Source organism: Saccharomyces paradoxus, chromosome IX (genome assembly GCF_002079055.1).
Source record: "Saccharomyces paradoxus chromosome IX, complete sequence".
NCBI lineage: Eukaryota > Fungi > Ascomycota > Saccharomycetes > Saccharomycetales > Saccharomycetaceae > Saccharomyces > Saccharomyces paradoxus.
The window spans coordinates 4,327-26,997 of NC_047495.1; the positions used below are offsets into that span (position 1 = coordinate 4,327).

Here is a 22,671-nt window from a genome sequence, read left to right on the forward strand (position 1 = left end):
GCTTCCGAAATCGTTAGCGTCATGCTGCAGTCAAAATTTTATGGGAAAGTGTTTTCTGCTCAAAAAATTCTTTCCTTTCAATGTGCTAAATATATTTCTTATTACCTCGTACATTAATTATAAAATAGGACACATCCTTTATTTTCTCTTCAACGTTGTTAATGTAGTCGAGTAACGACTTGAATATATTATCTTAATAACACTGCTCCTTTAACAACAATTTTGCATGACAGTTCTTCTGCTATTTTTGAGCATGAATTGTTATATTATTGGAAACAGTATAATCTAGAAGATTTTTTTAGCTCTTACATGTGGAGAATTAATAGCTTTATTTTAGACGTCTCAAGTGAAAAACGCTATGTTATCAATCGGTGTTCATGAAAATTTAATCTGGTAATATAGCTATTAGTATATACACAACTATCTGTTTCAAAACCATAAGGTTCATGCAACAAAAAGAAAACGGAATCTCTCTATACGATTCCTCATGGGATGGCCTTATAACATCATTGAGAATTTGAATAGTTTGTAATTATTTTAAACCTTTTATGTAAATGAATGGTTTAATACTGAATATTGTTGTTTGAAAGAATAAATATCTTACTTTACGTTTTCTTCAATATCACTGAGTTATATTTTGTTGATTGAAAGATAAATTTAGTTAGACCTGCACCGTTATACATTCTTTACTTTGACAATTTCCTACTGTACGATTGTCTTCATTTGTCCAATTGGAATCAATAATCAGGATCTAAAAAGCTAATGGTTTGTGTTGGAAGAAGGTTCAACTATCGACCTCCAGTTAGTAATTATGTTACTGGTATATTATCATATACAGCGTAAGAAGAAGACATAAAGGTAGAAAATCAGTCATAGAATTCAATGGAAGCAGAAACGTTGATGTCGACGATAATAAGATAATAAATAAAAACATATAAAACAAGAAAATAGATAAATATGTTATTATATAGAATTATCGACTACTTCTTTGTGGGTTGCTATATCCTCGAGGAGGAATTCTAGTATAACTATATTCCCAATAATACTGCCTTTGTCAACAATACAACCCCGATAACCATCTCAAATTCACATGTTTATTAGTTTGATGTCTTTATTGGACACGATAAGCCTGCGAAATCCTATAACAACTTATAGTCAATTCCACTTTTATACGATAAATTTATCATTGAGCAGAGTAGTATGAATGAGAAATACCGATTGAAGTGCCGCAAAATGCTATATGAAACTTTTAAATTTGATATGATAATAGTAGTTTACCGCTTCCCTATGGAATGTCCAAGTCAGATCAAGTGCGTTGATACTAGTGATATTCATTCAAAAAAATTATGTGGTTTAGAGAAGTTACAGCAAAGATAAAAAAAAGTTATACATTCAAAAGTATCGTTTGTAGACCTTTCAAAGAATAGCAGAAAAAAAAACCTTCACTGCTGAACCGGTTTCTAGAAGAAAAAAATCTAACGGCTGCTAACTACAAGTATGTTGCCATGTATACCAGCAGTGTAAAACAAAAGAGTGAACAAAGTAAGTGTATTGCCAGTCACAGTATCTCTGCTCTCTGCCACCTGAGTTAGAGCAATGACCACATTTGCTGTTAAGTATCTGACAGTCCCTAACATCATAACATGGTTCATCAATGCACTCTTCCATGTCAGCATCAGAATCTCTACGCTGAACTGTTGCACTAGCGGTAGCCGAATACTCTTCAGTAGTTGGATGAACATAATTTCCTTCTTCATCATATACACGCATTACCAAATCCATTATATCTCTACAATAATCAGTCTCAGAATTATATGGCTCAGGTCCGTTATAAGTCGATAGATCTAGGTTACTGTACTCATAAAAATCTGTAATAGCCTCCAACTCAACTAAAGTATCCCTATAAACCAAAGATTGTTGATCGCCAGGTTCAAACCGTCCTGTTCTAAGTGTTCTACCACTTTTATCGGAATTGATATCGAAGTATGATGTTTGGAATAACCAGCAGATTTGATTGTTTGTCATATTGTTTGGCAAGCCCAAAAATACTTGGTAACCACTAGTGACATCAACATATGCGGAGCATAAGGAGCACAATTGAGAAAAAATGTAAAATAAACCGAATAAGGGAACCATTTTCTTTTAATCTTTTATAGCCTGTTGAGAAATGGCTTTGGCTTCAATACTAAGGAAGCAAACATGTTACTACTATTTCTGTTCAAAAAATTTACTGCCTTTTATAGTTAATGTTTATAGATGTTGCGTGGATTTATTTAGAAACAAATTTAGTTTGGTTGCAGACTGTGCCGACATGCATTTTAAAGATTAAGCAGTAGTGTTGAAGCATTTTATCCCTAAGGTTGATCGGCTGGCTTATGTTCATAACTATACTAAATAGGAATTATGGAGAAAAGAATCCTTAATGTGTATTTTGGACCTATGTACATAAACTGCAGGACGCGGCATTCAACTACTTTGAAAATAGTTTAAAAATTACTTTTAGAGGGTCCATTTTTAGTAAAAGTAATAATATTATTTTTACAGAGTATTGCAGAAGTTCTCTTTCAGAGCGTTAGGAATTCATGAATTCGAATCTATAGCCTACAATATAATCAATGCCATATTACTATTGTTGGAATAGAGAATTTGGTGAATAATTGGATAATTGTTGGGATTCCATTGTTGTTAAAGGCCATAATATTAGGTATGCTGAATATACTAGAAGTTCTCCAACAGAATCCTAGAATCCGCAAAAGGGAATCGATAATTCTACATAATAATATTACTTTATCGTCTTTCTTTTTATATGCTGGAATAAAAATCAACTATCATGTATCGACTAGTATCCATAGTACTTGTATATTATCATATAAAATGTAAGAAGACATAAAGGTTGAGAAACAGTCATCGATTTTAGTGGAAGCTGAGACGCAAGGATAAATGTAATAGGATAATGAATGACGACATATAAAATGAAAGATGATGTAATAATGTTGTCATTATGTTGAATTACCGATTACATTCCACAAATTTCTACATAATTGGGAACTTTTAGAATATTCAGTACATCTAATACCATATCCTTTATCAACAATGGAATCTCAACACTTATTCACACACTTTTTGAGATTAAATATCTAAGTTTTTTAGGAAAACGACATTGCAAAGAGCGAATCATTATATAATAACAGGTTTTAAATAAACGTCTACTTAAGATGGGAAACATTAGCTTGTGAATTAGGATTTTTGTATATAAGATATTCTAAAAAAGCAATTAATTCCAAAGGAAAAAATAACTTGCGCAAAAATGCCTGATATTAAATGAGCTCTATTTACAATCCGTGCAGCTATACATACTTTCACACTTGTTATACATTAATCAGCGAATCATGCTAAGTATGGGCCACTCAAATTTCATATTCGCTCAGTTGAAACTTTTAGAGTTGATGGCTCGTAAAATCAGCACATTGGTTAAAATCTTACGGGGTTATTGGGCCTTTTGAGTTTTGTCAAAGTTTTTTTCACTATTTGGAAGTCTAAATTTTTTTATGGCGTCAATTATGAGAAGTATGAAAGCCAGATTAACAACAGCTAAAACCAAATAATAAAGGGCTCAAGCAACCTTACAGTAGGCAGTAATTATATTTATACTACTAAATTGTTTAATTCGTCTACACTCTAGTAAAAGTTCTTGATGCAACATTTTTTTATATTTTCTTATGAAAACTGCGGGAAATGACGAGTGCGGATAATCTCATTATGATTTTATATTGCCAACCGCATTTAAGACTATAACATTGCTGAAATAGACGTATGGGAAATTCACTTGTAAAAAATAAAAAAATAAAAATAACATCATTTCAGCTAACAATATCGTACTGTTACACATAATTATTAATTACTATTTCAATAACTGTTATTACGTCAAAGAGACTTCTAGTTCAGGAAAGAGCTTAATACTATATTTGTATCGCTAGTACTCTCCAGCTCAATATCCAATTACACGACGGAGCCATGATTGCTGTTTGATTTTGAGCTTCTCTTTCTCTCGTTCTTCCGTGGTAAAGCTTTGCTTCTTGTTTACGGTAAACCCACGCAAGAAAAAACAGAGAACAGCATTGAAAGCTGCAAACGAAATTGACACAATTATCAATAAGCGTTGAATCTTTGAATAGGATTCCACCATCTGGATACGAACTTCAGATCCAAGAGGATATTTTTTTAGATAGTTGAGTGGTGATTTGTAAATTGACATACCTAAGTTTGAGCCCAGTCGCTGTATCAGCTCCTTGGCAAGACGCTGAGTCCATATTGCACCAGCAATAGAAGCACCCACCGCATCTCCAATTTGATAAACAGACATAAGTAATCCAGTAACAGTTGCCATCTCATTGTGGGTGGTTGAAGCATGCACTAGCGTCCACATAGGAAAACGTATCATACCACCGGCTATACCAACCACAATCTCAGCGCCAATAAGACCCGAAATTCCGTCGTACACCACCCGGTATTTGTACAAAAGACCCATTCCGAGAACACCCAGAAGTGATCCAGTAACCACAAATACTTTGGGATGAGGATAGAAATGCAGTATAATGCCAACAACAATATTAGTGCAAGACTGCAGAAAATTGTAAAGCTGAGCTATCCGCTGTGCACTTAGAGTCGATTCTCCGAATGCTACCATTAACACAGTGACCAAATACTCCAACTCGATTTGTAGAGCTAGACGCCATACGAATTCCATTAGCAGTGCAACATAGATAGTTGGATCACCCAGATATACTCGTGGAATAAATGGATTCTTGGCAAATCTTAATTCCCAAATCAGAAAAATAAAGCCCAAGCAGCCACCGACCACAATCATTGCAATAATATGACCTTCTTTCCATTTGGATGTGGCACCACCTGCTATCGTAAGAGGCAACAAAACTAGAACTAAGAAAGCAGTGAAGAGAATAACTCCAATCAAATTTACGTCTTCCGCAAATTTCCAGAGCGTTTGACGTAGAGTCCTTCCTTTTTCTCTCAATCTTAATGGTGGCAACTTACCGTTGCGCCAGGAAATGTACTGAGCATATGCATAAGGAAGGACCAAGATTAAGGTGGAGAAGGGAACAATAATGCAGAAAATCCCATAGCCCCAACGCCATTTGTATGGTGCAGTATGACCAGCCACTGAGCTAACAATATTTCCGCTTACCCACGTATTTATAATCACGGGAATCAAGAAGATGTTCATTGCAAACGTACGATCTCTCAATCCAGATAAATCTCCCGTCAGGGCTGTAGCAAGAAGACGAAAGCCAGAATAACCGAACTGTTGTATAATAATACCAGCAAAAAGTCCGCCAAATGTTGGTGTGGCGGCAGAAATAATTTCTCCCACAGTATAAAGCACCAGCGCAAAGATCCAGCATTCTATACGCCCAAATCGATCCGACATACGTGCATATGGCACAGCGACAACAGAAGCCACTATTGATTTGACGGTATTAATTGACCCAACCTGAGAATGCTTCCCAAAGCTATTAGCAGCGTAGGTTTGTATCGATTGCGAAATCTGCCCACCAAGTCCAGTACAATAGCCCTGCAAAAACAGCGCTACTAGTAAAGCGGTCTTGAGCGAACTAAATGTGACTCCAAAAGCTGTGAAAGAGCCATAGTCAGACAGGACCCTGTTGACGGCATCTATACGACGCAAGCCGGACGCAGTAGACTTATCAACATCGGTATCTGCCTTTTCGCTGTAGCAGACAGTGCTTTTATCGTCCAAATTGTCATTTCTAGACAGATCTGTTTCCACCATATTCTGACAAACATCCGCAAGTACTACTCTGTATATTGTACTTCCGTCAGACCCTGCGCCGTCATCTCTTTTAAATAAACCACTCTATCATGATTGGAATCAGCCGTTGACCTCTCAAAAGTCACAGGGGGGTGCAAATGGGAACCATAACAGTCTCTATAACATCATCTCATTTGCATCACATTCGGGTGCAATTAATAGTTTGAACAGATTTCTGCAGCTAAGTTAGGGCTAACGGCAATTCTTGCCTAGTTACGCAGCCCTGTTCCGGATCTGAAAACTAAGAGCTTATAATCCATAGAAACCCTCACATTTGATGATGGAAAACCCTATGTCCTTATTCGGTATACAAAATTCGAGGAACTGTACGAAAACGGAATCATTTTAGGTTTGAGGGTCCAATAAGTCAACTAAAAAAACAAAGAAAACAAAAAAAAAATTAATAGGAAAAAATAGCCGCATCAAACCATAAAAAGGTTTGTACAGCCTACAGCAAAAACGTAACTTGTGACTTCTTCGGGAAATAAAATTTATTTTAACTTTTTTTCATCTTTTCGTCAACTGATCAAGCTAGTCGTGGAATTTCCTTTCATTTCTTTTCCAGACATCTTCGGCTTGGAACGATTGCTACGCCCCTCATTGATCGTTTCGAAAGCTGCTTGTTGGATTGGAAAATTAATCGGTACAGAAAAAACGAAAAATGAGACATAAACGCATTACATATCGACATTAGTAAAGTACTACACATCACTATGCATTAAAATATGATTTATCAACATGGGCGCAGCTATATATCTCTCCCGTCTGCATCATTTTTGAAGTGTGAAATCGTTACTATTTAATATTTAGTATCTAAATGGGGTAAGTAAAAACAAAAGATATATATTCTCGTCACAATTGTCCATCATTCAGATATGTAAATTCTGCCCTCCCATGGCTTCAATGTTCTGGAAGACGCATCTACTTCCTTCTTTGGGTAGTTCCCAAACTCTAACTTAAACGACGAGTCATCGTTTGGAATCGTAAAGTCTATAGCATCAGAGCTAAAGTTCAAAGCAGCAAACAATGTTTTGTTGTCGTACTTCTTGGTGAAGCTAAATAGCTTTTTGTTGTCCAAATCAATGAACTCAAAATCATAGCCGTACACAGTAATATCCTTGTGGGCCTTTCTAAATTTCAAGGCCTCCTTCCAGAAGTTCAAAACTGAGTTGGGGTCCTTGACTTCATCTTCCGCGTTAATGCCTTCTCTGAAAGACTCGTTCAAGTAAAACCATGGTTTAGCACTAGGACCAGAAAATCCGGCGTTTGGCTCTTCACGTGACCATTGCATAGGTGTTCTGGCGTGATCTCTGGAGATAAGGGCAAGGGCCTCTAAAAACTTTTTCATCTCCTTCGAGTTTTCCCCATGCTCTTCCTTGATCGCATTGTAGTTGTTTCTAACTTCGACATCCTCGTATCTCTCAATAGGCCAGTTCTTGAAATTGATTGCACCCAGTTCTTGTCCTTGGTAAACGTACAGAGTACCAGTTAGTGACACTAACAATACAGATAATAGTTTACCGGAAATGACACGATTCTTTGGCGAGTCGTCACCGAATCTCGTAATCGAACGAGGTTGGTCGTGGTTTTCCAGATAAATTGTTGACCAACAGTCAGTCCCGTTAACGTATCTGAACAGTTCAGCTAACGCAACCTTCCAATCCTTCAATTCAAATGGGATCAAATTTTGACGGAACTTGGGCGAAGTTCCAACATCAGTGTGGGAAAAGTTGAACAACTCACTAAGCTCGTGTCTTGATGCACTTGTATACAACTTCTTGGTCTCATCGGAAGCATGTTGCATTTCACCAACTGTCATAATCTCTCTACCATCCTTGACTCTGTCTCTGATAAACTTGTTCATTTCTTGGTGAAATTCGTGGATGCGTGGTCCATTCATTGTAAAAGGGTCACTAGGTTGCCACTTCGTATTGTCGTCAATCACAGGCGCATCTGGTAGGCCAGCAACTTTGGAGTACAAGCTCCCCACATCAATTCTGAAACCGTCAACACCATGGTCCAACCAGTATCCAACAGCACTTTCGTAGATTGCCTTTCTGCAGTCTTCGTTCTCCCAGTTGAGATCAGGCTGAGTGGAGCAAAACAAACGCAAGTAAAATTCTTGTGTCTTTTCATCAAATGTCCATGCAGAACCACCAAAATAAGACCTCCAATTGTTTGGAGGAATTGGCTTGCCATTTTCATCGTAACCTTTTGGTGGCCTCCAGAAGAACCAGTCACGCTTTGGATTGGTCTTCGAGGATCTGCTCTCCTTAAACCATTCATGTTCGCTGGAGCAATGGTTGATGACCAAGTCGGTGATGAACTTCATACCAAGCTTGTGTGCCTTTTCAATCAAGGCAAAGCAGTCATCATTCGTACCATAGGTTGGCCACACCTTTTCGTAGTTGGCAATGTCGTAACCCATGTCATCTTGTGGAGAGTCGTAGAAAGGCGAGATCCAAATGGCATCGGCGCCAAGCTCTTTGATATACTCTAACTTGGAGGCAATACCTTTCATATCACCCCAGCCATCGTTGTTAGAGTCTTTGAAACTTGCGGGATAAATCTGATAGATTGTGGCCTCTTTCCACCACTTGGGTTCTGTTTCTGGATGTGCAGAAGAAATAGTCATTTTTTCGATTTTTTTTTTCTTTATGAGAAAACTTTCACTTGTGTTAGTGTATTTGGTTTGCTGAATGGAATATCTATTCTTTACTACAGCTCATTCCTCGAGTGAAGAAGTCTTCCTTACTTATATATGGTTTTTTGAGTGCCTGTTAGCATTTTATAAAAAATTAACAAAAATAGAAAGGAACATAAGCAAACACGCGATCTGGAACCAGTGCTGTATGTAAACGAAGCTTTCAGTTTTAGGTAACGTTTGCACAACCTAGATGATATGACATGGTGCATTCTGCATTAAAGTGCCTGTCACTCGACCCGTTACGGCAGTATCATACCGTCTGCAAGCAGGCCCCATTATGTGCACTGCCTCCGCAATCTTGCGTATTCTCAGTCTCAAGACAAAGTGCGAAGCATAAACTGCCCCTGTTCAGGACCCCGCAAAAATATCATAATCATTTCTCCGCGGAATTACATAAGCGTTTCTCCGCGATATTACATAATCATTTCTCCGTGCGAATTATAAGTGTTTTCCGCCTCTGCATACCCCTGATACTTTACGAAACATCTTTTTCGTTTTTAGTTTTTGCACCGATTTCCCCTGAAAGCTAAAAAAAAAAAAGAAAGAAAAGAAGTTTCGTGAAGTGTAAACTCCAAGTGTCAAGTAATCAATTTTATCCGCGGAAAATCAGGCGTCGGCAATTGTAGATGAATCCGCCTCCTTCACAAATAAATGCAGACCACACGAGCAATGCATGCACTTAGACATCTTCGTTCAAGGTGGCTGGCAGCAGTAGTTCTAGACACCTATGCTACTTAGCTTTAATAGTCAGGTTTTCTTTCTCTCTCTTTTCCCTCTAAAGCAAAGGTATATAATGTGACAGCTGTGTAACTAACTGAAGAGCACACTTGTTCTTGTTTCCTATCCTCTTTCTTTTTTCGACATGGTTTAGAATAGTAAATTATCGCACAATTTAGCTCTAAATCCTTTCACATTCTACCCAAAAATCATGTCAGGTGCCAATAATACATCTGCGAATGACCTATCCGCTACTGAGTCTAATTCTAATTCAGTAGCAAGTGCACCATCTATCAAGACTGAACATGGTGACTCCAAAAACTCTCTCAACCTAGATGCAGCTGAACCACCTATTGACTTACCCCAGAAACCTCTTTCTGCATATAGCACCGTCGCAATCCTGTGTTTAATGATCGCATTTGGCGGTTTCATCTTCGGTTGGGACACCGGTACCATCTCTGGTTTTGTTAACCTGTCTGACTTTATCAGAAGGTTTGGTCAAAAAAACGACGAGGGAACTTACTACTTGTCGAAAGTAAGAATGGGTTTGATTGTCTCAATTTTCAACATTGGCTGCGCAATAGGTGGGATTGTCCTGTCGAAAGTCGGTGATATATATGGCCGTCGTATTGGATTGATTACAGTCACTGCCATCTACGTTGTAGGCATCCTGATCCAGATAACCTCGATAGACAAGTGGTACCAGTACTTTATTGGAAGAATTATTTCTGGCCTAGGAGTGGGAGGCATTGCTGTCCTTTCCCCAATGTTGATATCTGAAGTCGCTCCCAAACATATCAGAGGAACCCTTGTCCAGCTGTACCAGCTGATGGGTACAATGGGTATTTTTCTAGGCTACTGTACCAATTACGGTACCAAGAACTATCATAATGCCACTCAATGGAGAGTCGGCCTTGGTCTTTGCTTTGCCTGGGCCACATTCATGGTTAGTGGGATGATGTTCGTCCCAGAATCACCACGTTACCTGATCGAGGTTGGTAAAGATGAGGAAGCCAAACGTTCGCTGTCGAAATCCAACAAAGTTTCAGTCGACGACCCTGCCTTGTTAGTCGAATATGATACCATAAAGGCAGGCATCGAGCTTGAAAAGTTGGCAGGTAACGCGTCATGGTCTGAGCTACTCTCCACTAAAACGAAAGTCTTCCAGCGTGTGCTCATGGGAGTGATGATTCAATCGCTGCAGCAATTGACGGGTGACAACTACTTCTTTTATTACGGTACGACCATTTTCAAGTCCGTCGGCTTAAAGGACTCCTTTCAGACATCGATCATTATCGGTGTGGTCAATTTTTTCTCTTCATTTATAGCAGTATACACTATTGAGAGGTTTGGACGCCGTACGTGCCTGTTGTGGGGTGCCGCTTCTATGTTATGCTGCTTTACTGTGTTTGCCTCCGTTGGTGTAACGAAGCTGTGGCCTCAAGGAAGCAGCCACCAGGATATTACTTCTCAAGGCGCCGGTAACTGTATGATTGTATTCACCATGTTCTTCATTTTTTCGTTCGCCACCACCTGGGCAGGCGGCTGTTATGTTATAGTGTCAGAAACGTTCCCTCTTAGAGTCAAATCAAGAGGAATGGCAATTGCAACAGCTGCAAACTGGATGTGGGGATTTTTGATTAGTTTTTTCACCCCCTTTATTACCGGTGCAATCAACTTTTATTACGGTTATGTCTTCTTAGGCTGTCTAGTCTTTTCCTACTTTTACGTGTTTTTCTTTGTCCCAGAAACAAAAGGCCTGACGCTGGAGGAGGTGAATACTATGTGGCTGGAGGGTGTCCCAGCATGGAAGTCCGCTTCATGGGTGCCACCGGAGAGAAGAACAGCAGATTATGATGCCGACGCAATAGACCACGACGATAGGCCAATCTACAAGAGGTTCTTCTAAAGCTGATCCTCCGAGTCCTTAATAACTCGGAAAAAGAAAATATGACGATCTTAATTCTTTATTATATACAATGTTTACTTTTGTACGCCTTAATTTCTAATGAACATTTCTCTTATGCCTTATGGAAACTTTCGGTATATCCATGGTCGGTTATAATAGTCGGGCGATAATCCATCATTACGCATATCATATTATCAAGCAGAAAACGACTGCGCTTAAGTGTAAATCCCACACTCTGAACCTCGGCCTGCAATACATGTTTATTTTTCCATAGATTGCACGCTGATATTACCGTGATATTCTGTGAAGCTTCGGAAAATAGTTCGAGCAACTACGACATCATGGTCTAATATAACCATTATTGTTTATATAATAGAAACATGTTTCGTTGTGCCCCACATTCTGATATTCTTGAAGTGGTTATACTGGGTCCTTCCATGATTCTAATTGCGTTGCCGCAAATTTCAGTATATTTATCTTAGTCATATCACGCAGTTATGTCCCACAACTTTAAGTTAATAGTTAACTAACCATGTACTATACGCTGTTGCTATTTCATTTGAGTCTATTGTTCAATGGAGGTGAACGTCGTATACTTACGTTACCAAACATAACACCTCGTGTTCATCGAGGATGGTTACATGCACTAAATGATGCTCGACCACCGGTGACTGCAAAGGCGTTTGAAGATTATAAGCAGAGGGAAACAAACTAATCCGCCAACGCTTACTGCAACTATAGAATATCACATATTTAGATCATACACATTCGATCGAAGTTGAATTTTCGTCACGTGCATATATATCCTAGAAATCGCGTGCTGTGGAGCATCCAACCATTGCGATATTCGGCCTTCTCATTTTTTTGGCCAGGCGTCATCGAGAAAAAAAAAAAACTTAAAAATCACGCCATCCAACTTAAAATCTGCGCCTACTCACAATGACTGAAGCATGCAACCGTAATTTCGATTGGGGATTAGCTGCTTTGACAAAAGGCTTGTTACTTTAGTTCTGCAAGAAATGAAAATCTCTTCTACATGCTAAAAAACATTGGTTGCATAATCTTGTGAAGAACCGAGAATTCCAACGTTGCAGATTTGTGCCTTTAAGAAAACTGTCTTCTCGCACGTTCTCTCAGTAAATAGCGCAGTAAATTGGCCCGCTTTTATCCTCCAGGCTGGTTGTTTCATAATGGTATGTTAATCTTTGCTAAACTTATCTTCGGATCGACCTTTTCCAGGAAACGTTTCCATTAATAGGCCAGCCCGATAGAAAAGGGCCTGCTTTTGAACCGACAAGGAGAAGGATTCCATATGATAAAGTATGGATTATACAGAAGATTTGAAAAATTCTCTGAGCTTAGTTTGCCTGAAACTTTCTCAATTAGTAAAAGTAAAAAAAAAAAGAAAAAAACTTTATTACGAAACATGGATGTTCGCCTTTGTATAAGTAATCGATAAAATTATAAAGCCGAGTAGTGTAGAATACCAATGGTAAAGTGAAGACCTCACTGTTAACATTCGTGAGTCCCTTGAATTCGCGTACTTTTCATATTCTTTAATGTTTAATCAATAAATTTTTAGAAGGAACGTTGGTACATACTAAAATATCATCTCAGATAGGAATTGCCTGTTGCAAGGAGGGATTGAATCCTCATCTTCAGCTCACAGGTACGCACTTATCAACAGAAAGAATAAAGGGCTTTCAGTTTAACGGATTCATGTAAACCGGTCGAAGGGCAGAATACTTTAATTACTGTGCTGAACTACTTAAATGTTTACTTTAAGTACATATTAAAGATACTTATCCTGTCTCAGAGGTGTAGGTTATCCTCAGTTAAAGAAAGCAAGAACGAAAATACCTACCAAAGTACTCAAAGCGCTGGTTTTCAAACCTGCAGCGACACCTTCAGATTGGATGATGATACCAGTGGAGGATTGAGGAGTAACGGTTTTGGTGGTAGAAGCGCCTGACTTGGTAGTAACACCAGATGTCTTAGAAGTAGCGACAGTTGATGAGGTTACTTTAGGGGATCCAGAAGTGACAGTGATGTATGATTGTGTAGAAACGGTGGTTGTTGTGGTAGCTTCTGGAGCTGCAGAGGTGACAGTCTTAACATCACAACCGTTGTCATCGCAATGGGTAACTGTGGTGGTAGTGTATGACTTTGGAGAAGCGCTAGTTTCTGTGGTAGTGACTGAAGTTTCTTTAGGAGCTTCAGAAGTGACAGTCTTGACATCACAGCCATTGTCATCACAGTGGGTGACAGTAGCGGTGGTGTATGATTGAGAAGAAACGGTGGTGGTGGTGGCTTCAGGAGCTTCAGAGGTGACAGTCTTGGTGTTACAGCCATTGTCGTCACAGTGAGTGACAGTGACAGTGGTGTATGATTTTGGAGAAGCAGTGGTTGCTGAAGTTTCTTTGGAACATTCAGAAGTGACAGTCTTGGTGTTACAGCCGTTATCGTCACAGTGGGTGACAGTGGCAGTGGTGTATGATTTGGAAGAAATGGTTTCAGTTACAACGGCTCCGGTTGATGTAGTAACGTGACATCCAGTTTCGTCGCAAGAAGTGATAGTGGCGGTGGTAGATGAACATGGAACGGTTGTAGTAATAGTGTAGATGTTACCATTAGAGTCGGTTGTTTCTGAACAGGACACTACGACTGTGCTTGTGGCATTTACGTAATCAAGGGTTGTAGTGTAAACAGATGCTGAACCTGAAGTCAAGGTGGAAGCTGTTGAACCTATGACGGACGCACTAAATGAAGTGGAACCGGTAGCAGAAGCGGAAACACCAGAGGCGGTAGAAGCGGAAGCGCTAGATGCAGTAGATGAAGGAGCAGCACTAGTAGCGACCACACCATTGTAGTTTAGATAGTAAGCGTAGGCACCTGCAAAAGTTCCTTCGGAGACACTGAAGTCAGAACCAGAGAATCCAGTACCGATAGCGAAAGAGAATTGCGAGTTGCCCTGGGTTGCAGTTAGAACACCAGTAGTACCGTCGTAAGAAAGAGCAGTGATGTCGGCTGTAATAGCAATTTGGTTTTTACCGGTGTAACCAACCACAGGAATAGGAGTAGTGTTGGTTTCGGTTGGGTCGACGGCAAGAACACCTTCACCCTTGAAAACAACAGTTTGACCAGTAAAGGTGTCTGGGTAGTGTAAGTAAAGGTTACCAGAGATGATGTTAACTGTACCTTTTCCGGAAACTGGTTCAACAATAACATAGGTACTGCCATTGTCTAGATTGATTTCACCGTTATTTACAGATCCTTCATCTTCAGCTCTACGCTGCAAACCAGAGACGGAACCGCCGTTGAGAATAGCATTTGAGAAAGAGAAGGCACCAGAATTGGAGTATGGAGAGAAGGTGACTTCACCCTTCTTAGCTTTTGATAGACTCAAAGATATGTCACCACTGTTGTCAAAAGAGCTTGGAGTGAAGGAGTATATGGAAGCGGAAGTGGCAGCGGATTCTTCAGCGTTGAAGTTACCAGAAACTTCAAAGTTTTCACCAGAAATATCAAATTCGGTACCTGGGTAAGTTGACTTGGACTTCTTTACAACCAAATCACCGTGGACTTTTAGGTCGGCAGAGAAGACATATTTGTCACCGTCAAGCAGAGTCAATTTGGCACCGGCTGCGACTACGACACCTTCTGTTGCAATTACTTTACCTGTAAGGGTAAGGTCACCACTTATTGTAGTAGTTGGCAAGTAGATAGTACCATCACTGGAAGAAAGTGAATTTGATGCAGTTGCACTTGCGCTAGAAGCTGAAGAAGTAATAGAACTCAAGGAACCGGAAGTGACAGAACTCGAGGCAGTAGAAGCTGATGAGGTTGATTGAGGGAATGAACTTGAGGCACCAGAAGCGGATGAGGAAGATTGTGTGACAGAGGCTGATGAACTGGAAGCAGATGAGGCAGATTGGCTGACAGAGCTAGAAACACCAGAAGTGGATGAAGCGGATTGACTGACAGAGCTCGAGACATCGGAAGCAGATGAAGCGGATTGACTGACAGAGCTCGAGACATCGGAAGCAGATGAAGCGGATTGACTGACAGAGCTAGAAACACCAGAAGTGGATGAAGCTGATTGTGTGATAGAACTTAAGATATCGGTAGCGGACGAGGATGTCTGAGCGATAGAGCTACTGATCGAAACAGAACCGGAGGAACTCGATACTACAGCGGTGGACGAACTGTTGCTCGAAATTGAGGTGCTATTGCTATAGTATTGACCCAACGCACTTTGAGAGTAAAGGGCCAAAGCTAAAGCAGCTTGGAATTTGTTTAAACGATTGAACATCTCTTTCAATTAGGTGAGATCTTACCAAATTTGCAATGATGGAGCTTGCTGTTTTTTACTGAAGAACAAATACAAGAAACAAATACATTCAACCGAAAGTTTCATGGCAATCGAGTAAGGTGAAGCCTTTTATATTTTTTTTAGATGTTATTCCAGTTATTCGTGGACTCCGGATATGCAATTACAGAAAAGACTGTTGAGCTAGGTCTTTTTTTTTGTACGGACGTTCTACGGAACCATCCCAAGGCCTGCGAGGTCTGTGCGCACGCGTTTGGTAAGTAGGAAATTGGGTGGTAAATTTATGCAAAGGCATAGTTCGCCGTGAATAACAGCACGGTCCCTTTAATATTATACGAAAACGTGCAGAAGACGACCCAAAGCAATAAGGCTACCAAAATTTTCATAAAACAAGACTAGGAGAACTACGAAAGCAACTCAATTCTTTTTGGAGAGTTGTTACGCTGCTTTTTCTTGGTCCAACACGAGCAATAGCACTGATCTTCACTCTGAAAGGTCATTTGAACTCATTAGAGAATCATATACGAATACAAGGTAGAGATAGGCACTCCTCACTTTTCGAACAAGAAGAAATGATGGTTTCTCCTGGTCGCGAAATATATCTTTTATGTTCCTGAGGGGACGGCTGCCTGACTTCACTGGACGCGAACGCGATTATTTTTCCGTTGGCAAGTGGCTTGCGGAGTCCCTTCAAAAGCCACTCCCTGTAAAATGCCGCACCCTTTCGGGTTGCTTTCATAATCAAACAAAGTTTAGGACTCCTCCCGAGACTCGTCCCTTGGCAAAAAATTACCTTACCCAAATTAAGAAACTTTTGCCATTTTTTTCCCAAAATAATTTGGAATGCCACCCTATTTGCAAATATAATTTATGGATCTTATAACTATCGTATTATCGACGTTATCTCGCGCCTACTTATTAGAGAAGGCAAGAAACATAATCTCGTACGCCGATATTCCCAAAATTTTCCGAAGAAATAACTTTTCCAGCGGGTTACCTGAACCTACTACATCGGCGATATCTATCACCAATTGCCTTTCGTGTCTATTTTTTCGAGGCTATTTTGGACCAAAGGGGTCTGTTTTTCTTGTTTTGAGGGTGATGAAGGTCCAACTTATGCTTCAATAACAATTTTCTGGTGCAACTTTACGGGAGTAATGAGTTTTCGCTTCTGATCAATTTTTGCCCATAAATTTTTAGTGACCCAGCTTATGGGTGCAAAGAGCAGGCATTAAGTTCTAAAGAGCTGAATCTTGGCGTTATACAATACCATCTCTTTTTCGTAATATTCTTTGAGATATGCCCTCTCTTGAACTCTTAATTATAATGAGGGCGATACTGATATCATGTGGAAGTGTGATGGTGCAATTCAACTATATAGCAATATCCGCGTGATTCGAGGTCAAGATATTTGCGTATTGTTCTTACATACACCTAAAATATGGTTCGAAATATGTTGAACTGTTTCTTCAATAGAGTTGTAGGTTATAATAACTTCGGCAGTATTTCGTCGTAATTTTGCGTCATAGCTTCATTTGAAAAGAGGGTCCGGGCTCGAGCCGATTTCATCAACTAAAAAGAGTCGATCAAAGGGGAATAATTCACCATAAAGTATTGCTACACTCTGGTATGTCACAAAATAGCAAATGTGCGTCATCTGGGCAGTTTTCATCTGGAGAGTACATTTCTGTGGTGTACTAAGGCCTTCTGTTGGGTATAAGGGTGTTAGTCTTTATGTCAGCTGGGGGTTAAAATTAGTGCGCAGGCCTGAAAAGTGAGATGGCCTTCCGTGTGCTTTCTTCATCTCTATTCTAATCGACAAAATGTTCTGCTCTCATGAAAGTTAGCATTAACATAGTTTACTATGATGACGTCCTTCACACCGCCCTCCCTCATAATACTGAAGGGGCATGCTACATGCAGAAAGTTATCGTCTACATTTCTGAAAGCCACACAGCCATGCATTTACTCAATATAATATTCGTCGTCCGCAAAAATATGCTTCGAATGTCATCTTTACAACTTCTCAACCTGTTACCTTATGCTGTGGGAAGAACTATGACATGTGGTACTTTTTATAACTTACAATCCAGCACTTTTATTTTTTTGCCCATGTTTCTCTTACAACACAATTGTAATTATTTTCTGTCAGGTCTCGCTCGACCTTCGACTTGTATAATCTTCGTAGCACAGGGAACACAAATAATCCTCTGCCGATCTTGGGCTAGCGCGAATCTTTGGACCCTTGGCATCACAGAACTGAAAGAAAAGCGGTATGTTACGGACTTTAGTGCGCAGCATACATTTTCAATTGCAACCGATACTTCACTGATCTTGCTTCAAAAACTTACAGATATTCTCGTTCTTGATAACATAGTTGACACACGTTCAAACTATAAACAGTCGATTATTAAACACAAACTGTCCTACATCATTTACATTCCTATTATATACTTATATTGTATTAGTTTTATAAATACCGTACATGCTACGCTCCTTGATACACCCATAACGGCAATTCAATCAAATTGTCAGAGTTTCAAGGGAACAACCTCTTTAAATCTCGACATACCGTGGCGTAGAATTTGTATCAGAAAATGAAACAAGAAAGGTTGGTGCATCACAAAAATATCAGGCCTTTAATATTTTGAGGTTCTTTCATTTAGGTATTATCGAATACTGTTAGCCCTGCCTGTGGAATTTTTTTCATTGGGCAATATCCTTATCGTAATCAAGACTTGAAAAAAAATTACATAATCCCAAAACCCAAAATCGCACTAGATAAATTGGAAAATTATTACGCCCAGCAAATCAGCCGGAAAGAAGTCGTATACAGTCGTGAAGGTCTTTTTGGTGAAGTTTCTTTGAAATTATTGATAAGGGCTTTTGAGGGAAGAAAAGAATTACATTAATAGGATTTATTATAACATAAGACTTAAATACAGAGGCTCATAAATTGGAGATCGATATATCTCTAGGTAATCAAGGTTGAGGTAAAGAAGTTACCTTGGCAATGTCTCACTACGAAAAGACACCTTTGATCCGCCAAGTTTTCAACAATGGCCAGACAAATTCGTGGTTCTATGTCAAACATGACATGTTACAACCAAGTGGAAGTTTCAAATCGAGAGGAATCGGGCACTTAATAAGGAAGAGTAATGAAGAAGCGCTAAGAGAGGGTTCTGGGAAGCTTGCTGTGTTCTCTAGCTCTGGGGGTAATGCTGGTTTGGCAGCAGCCACTGCTTGCAGATCAATGGCACTTAATTGCAATGTAGTAGTCCCCAAAACTACAAAAACTAGAATGGTAAAAAAAATCCAAAGTGCTGGAGCTAGGGTCATTATCCATGGTAATCACTGGGGAGAAGCAGATGAATACTTGAGGCAGGAACTAATGGCCCAAGAAAGCCAGTATGGTTCGAAGACCCTTTACGTGCATCCATTTGATGATGAGACAATTTGGGAAGGTCATTCCACCATTGTGGACGAAATTATACAGCAATTGCAGGAAAATGATATTTCCTTGCTTAAGGTGAAAGCTTTAGTGTGTAGTGTCGGTGGCGGTGGACTGTTCAGTGGCATAATCAAAGGTCTAGAAAGGAATCATCTAGCCGGAAAATTTCCAGTTGTTGCTGTTGAAACTGCTGGTTGTGATGTCTTGAATAAATCTCTCAAAAATGGCAGTCCTGTTATTCTTGAAAAACTGACGAGTGTTGCAACATCTTTGGGTTCGCCATACATAGCGCCATTTGCTTTTGAGAGTTTTAACAATTATGGATGTAAGTCTGTAGTACTATCTGATCAAGATGTACTGGATACATGCCTGAGATATGCCGATGATTACAATTTTATAGTGGAACCGGCCTGTGGAGCATCCTTGCATTTGTGTTATCATCCAGAAATTCTTGAAGACACTTTGGGACAAAACCTTTACGACGATGATATTGTTATCATAATTGCATGCGGCGGATCATGTATGACGTATGAAGATTTGGTCAAAGCGTCAAGAACATTGAATGTATTATAGTTTTCATGTACACACGAAATTTTACATACATTAGAACAGATTATCGCAGTCCATCTACATATGCTTGGGCTTAGTAAGATGTTTTGCTTTATATTGGCCTAGTTTTATGATTTTATTGTACAGTGGCCTGGATATTTACAACCTACTGATATGAATATATTAGATCAATCAAGAGGTGGGATGAAGTTCCTGCAAATAGCTTGGTATATTAGCATTGTAAGACTAATAGTAACGTTGAAATTATGCTATGCTGCAAGGTTTTATAAAATTCAACATGAAAAAGTCTTTATCGCTAATCTGTGGAAGAAAACTCAATAAATAATAACAGATGCCAAGAGTAGTTAAAATATTTACATTTAAACGTGAATATGTAATAATTCTGTGATTTGCGCGGGGTGTTGTCAGTCCTGATATAACGAAAGTTATAAGAGGTCACCAAACGACAGTATAACTACGGACAACATAAACGAACGTCACCTATAAAAATACGAAGTAACGTTAACCGTTCAATATATTGATCTGTGAATTTGTTTGATTTTCATAAAAAAGCTAATCAGACGTTATGGAAATTATTTTATTTTTTTGCGTAAAATACCAATAGATGTTTTTTTCCTGACGATACAACGTCCCTGAACATATATTTGCTGTCGCCTGCCTTTCGTTGTATAGCACCGTAGAAAAACTAGAAATTGATAACAGTTCAAAGTGATAGCAGTCCAGACGTCTACCCAATAACTGTAAAGAATACAATCTGCAGTAGCCGTTTGTCGCTTCTCATAAAATAATATTTGTGATGTATGATTGTTCGCTTTGACGCGTAATATTTTTTATTAGCAAATATTTAATTACATGAAGACATAATCTAGTGAATGAATCTATAGTCAAGGCGCTTCATTCCCTTATCTTTGGTTGTCTCTAAGTAATTGATCTGTTCCTCTTTTGTCATAGAATTCCATTTGCGATCTTTGTATTTATTTCTACTAATATAGTAAAACTTGGTTGCAACAGCCAAGCAAATGTTGAAACAAGTGAACCCTAGAAGTATTTTGTTACCTCTGGTATAGTAGGGTTTATCATCATTCCTGTACATGTTAGAAGCAATGATTGATCCAACCTGGGCACTCATGTTGTATAATGCTGTACCCACTGTACGTGATCTTACCGAATTCGAAATCTCGGAGACCCAACCAGCAAGAATGGAATGCGTATAGGGAAGACCAAGTATACCGGTCAGTAGTATATACTTGATCCATGGGTTTGTATCGGTCGGTAAAGCAACTAGAGAAACTATGAAAGGAAGCACCCAAACGTTGGCAATTCCTACACAGAGTGATTTTTCTTTCAATTTACGCGATAATAATGCCGCTAATGGTAGATTAATGAGTAACAAGGCTTGGCCTGGAATTGCTAAAATGTTCGAAAGAAATGTGGAGTAATTTAAACTTTTTAATATCAAAGATAAATAAGGACCAACCGTTTGAAGAGCTATGAATGCTGTAATGCCTTGGATAAACAACGGCCATAGATCAAATTCTGTTAATGTGTACAAAATCTCCTTAAAGCTAACTGGTTGTCGATTACTCATGTCGCCCTTTGATGGGTCATCTCTTAGGATTCTGTTAACCATAATTTTTTCCTCATACTCAGTGAATAACGATTTTCCCTTGTGAAATGCAGACTCGCCAGTTTGCGTAGGCCCCCTACGCATTAAATAAAAGGATGCCACACCCACAGAAAGGGACAGAAAACCTTCAATTATAAACAGATATTGCCAACCTGCTAAGTTATGAATCCCCCTCATCTCTATGACTCCGGAAGCTAAGAGAGAGCCTAAAATTTGGAAGAGCGGTATAGCGCACCAAAAGAAACTTAAGCGGAACGTAAGCTCTGCTCCGGTATAATAATACGACAAGTAGAGAATATTGTCTGGGATGAACCCCCCTTGAACCATTCCTAACAAACATCTCGTAGCAATAAACTGACCTCGATTTTTCAAACCAGCTTGGGTAATGCAGATGACACTCCACAATACAATTTGAACCGGAATGACTCTTTCTGGACCAAATCTTTTCGACAGCAGGTTACCAGGTAGTTCACTTGCTAGAAATATAACCAGATAAACAGTTTGGCCGAGGTTGTAGTCGTTAGTGTTCATATTCAAGTCAGAAATGAAGTTGTCCGAAACTGCCCTTGCAATATTCTTCCTTATTAAATCCAGAAAAGCAAACATAATGAAAACCCATAAAAAAATCTTCAAGTCCATTTTCCTTACCAATTTCTTTTCCTCATCCGTGGTCCATGTAAACTCAGGATCGAACTTAGCCAGACCTTCGTAACCACTGGATTCATAGACTTTTCTCCAACGCTCAGCTTCATGAAAATCGTCAAATGGGTTATGTGAAAGGCTTTCTGAATCTGACGTTAAACTTTCTGCAGATACAGATAATTGAGCCTTTTCTAAAATATCGTATTCTTCTTTTTGTACAGACATAGGTAAAACTCTATTTCTCGATTGGATTTTTATTAATGTTTGTACATGAATAATTTCGATAGTCAATTGAATGCTGCCCTTTTATACTACATGATTCAGCACAAGATTAATCTATCGACGTAGCGAATATATCATGTGTTTGATAGTGAGCACCAAAATTATCGGGAAACAAAATGTGATGAAAATTCTTAGCGTTGCTAAACATCCTTTATTGACCTATAGGTTGTTGAAATGAAAATATTAGTATATGTTGAAACCTCAAGTGAGGCGTCAACCTGTAAGTGAGGCGTCAGGTATTGCCAACTCCTATGTATGCCACATTTCTGCAGGGTCTTTTTTTTAAGGAGCCAGCTGCAGAGACTTCGTGCTGCAAAAAGGTGCAGCAACAAATGTAAGCTGTTTGCTCGAGATTATTCTTTCGAGAGTGGCAGTGATTCAAGGTTGTAATATGATGTATTTCGGCACAATTATCCGAGAAAAACGGAATATTTCGGGACACTATCGATCCGAGATTCTCTGCGTTGAGCCGAATGCCAAGGACAAAAATACGAATAACTGTAAACTGCAAAGTTAACGACGTAGGTAAGCTTGCATTATAGATAGGAATACCCCAATTCTGGCGGTGCTTCTTGTACGGAGGCTAGG

At 39.2% G+C, this 22,671-nt stretch overlaps 6 protein-coding genes across 6 annotated transcripts; 1 reads left to right on the plus strand and 5 right to left on the minus strand.

Moving 5' to 3' along the window:
* Nucleotides 1–1,485: 1,485 nt before the first annotated feature.
* SPAR_I00010 (uncharacterized protein) lies at nucleotides 1,486–2,136 on the minus strand (the record flags this gene model as incomplete). The annotated part of the gene is made up of 1 exon (XM_033910995.1): nucleotides 1,486–2,136. One exon carries the CDS (start codon nucleotides 2,134–2,136, stop codon nucleotides 1,486–1,488), a length of 651 nt encoding a protein of 216 aa, XP_033766886.1.
* A 1,852-nt stretch (nucleotides 2,137–3,988) lies between these two features.
* On the minus strand, nucleotides 3,989–5,809 carry SPAR_I00020 (uncharacterized protein; the record flags this gene model as incomplete). The annotated part of the gene is made up of 1 exon (XM_033910996.1): nucleotides 3,989–5,809. One exon carries the CDS (start codon nucleotides 5,807–5,809, stop codon nucleotides 3,989–3,991), a length of 1,821 nt encoding a protein of 606 aa, XP_033766887.1.
* Nucleotides 5,810–6,713: 904 nt separating this feature from the next.
* On the minus strand, nucleotides 6,714–8,483 carry IMA3 (oligo-1,6-glucosidase IMA3; the record flags this gene model as incomplete). The annotated part of the gene is made up of 1 exon (XM_033910997.1): nucleotides 6,714–8,483. One exon carries the CDS (start codon nucleotides 8,481–8,483, stop codon nucleotides 6,714–6,716), a length of 1,770 nt encoding a protein of 589 aa, XP_033766888.1.
* A 4,529-nt stretch (nucleotides 8,484–13,012) lies between these two features.
* On the minus strand, nucleotides 13,013–15,493 carry CSS1 (Css1p; the record flags this gene model as incomplete). Its single annotated transcript, XM_033910998.1, has 1 exon — nucleotides 13,013–15,493. The coding sequence occupies one exon, from the start codon at nucleotides 15,491–15,493 to the stop codon at nucleotides 13,013–13,015; it is 2,481 nt and encodes an 826-aa protein (XP_033766889.1).
* Nucleotides 15,494–18,524: 3,031 nt separating this feature from the next.
* Nucleotides 18,525–19,535, plus strand: SPAR_I00050 (serine/threonine dehydratase family protein; the record flags this gene model as incomplete). The annotated part of the gene is made up of 1 exon (XM_033910999.1): nucleotides 18,525–19,535. One exon carries the CDS (start codon nucleotides 18,525–18,527, stop codon nucleotides 19,533–19,535), a length of 1,011 nt encoding a protein of 336 aa, XP_033766890.1.
* Nucleotides 19,536–20,397: 862 nt separating this feature from the next.
* SOA1 (Soa1p) lies at nucleotides 20,398–22,026 on the minus strand (the record flags this gene model as incomplete). Its single annotated transcript, XM_033911000.1, has 1 exon — nucleotides 20,398–22,026. One exon carries the CDS (start codon nucleotides 22,024–22,026, stop codon nucleotides 20,398–20,400), a length of 1,629 nt encoding a protein of 542 aa, XP_033766891.1.
* Between the last annotated feature and the right edge of the window lie 645 nt (nucleotides 22,027–22,671).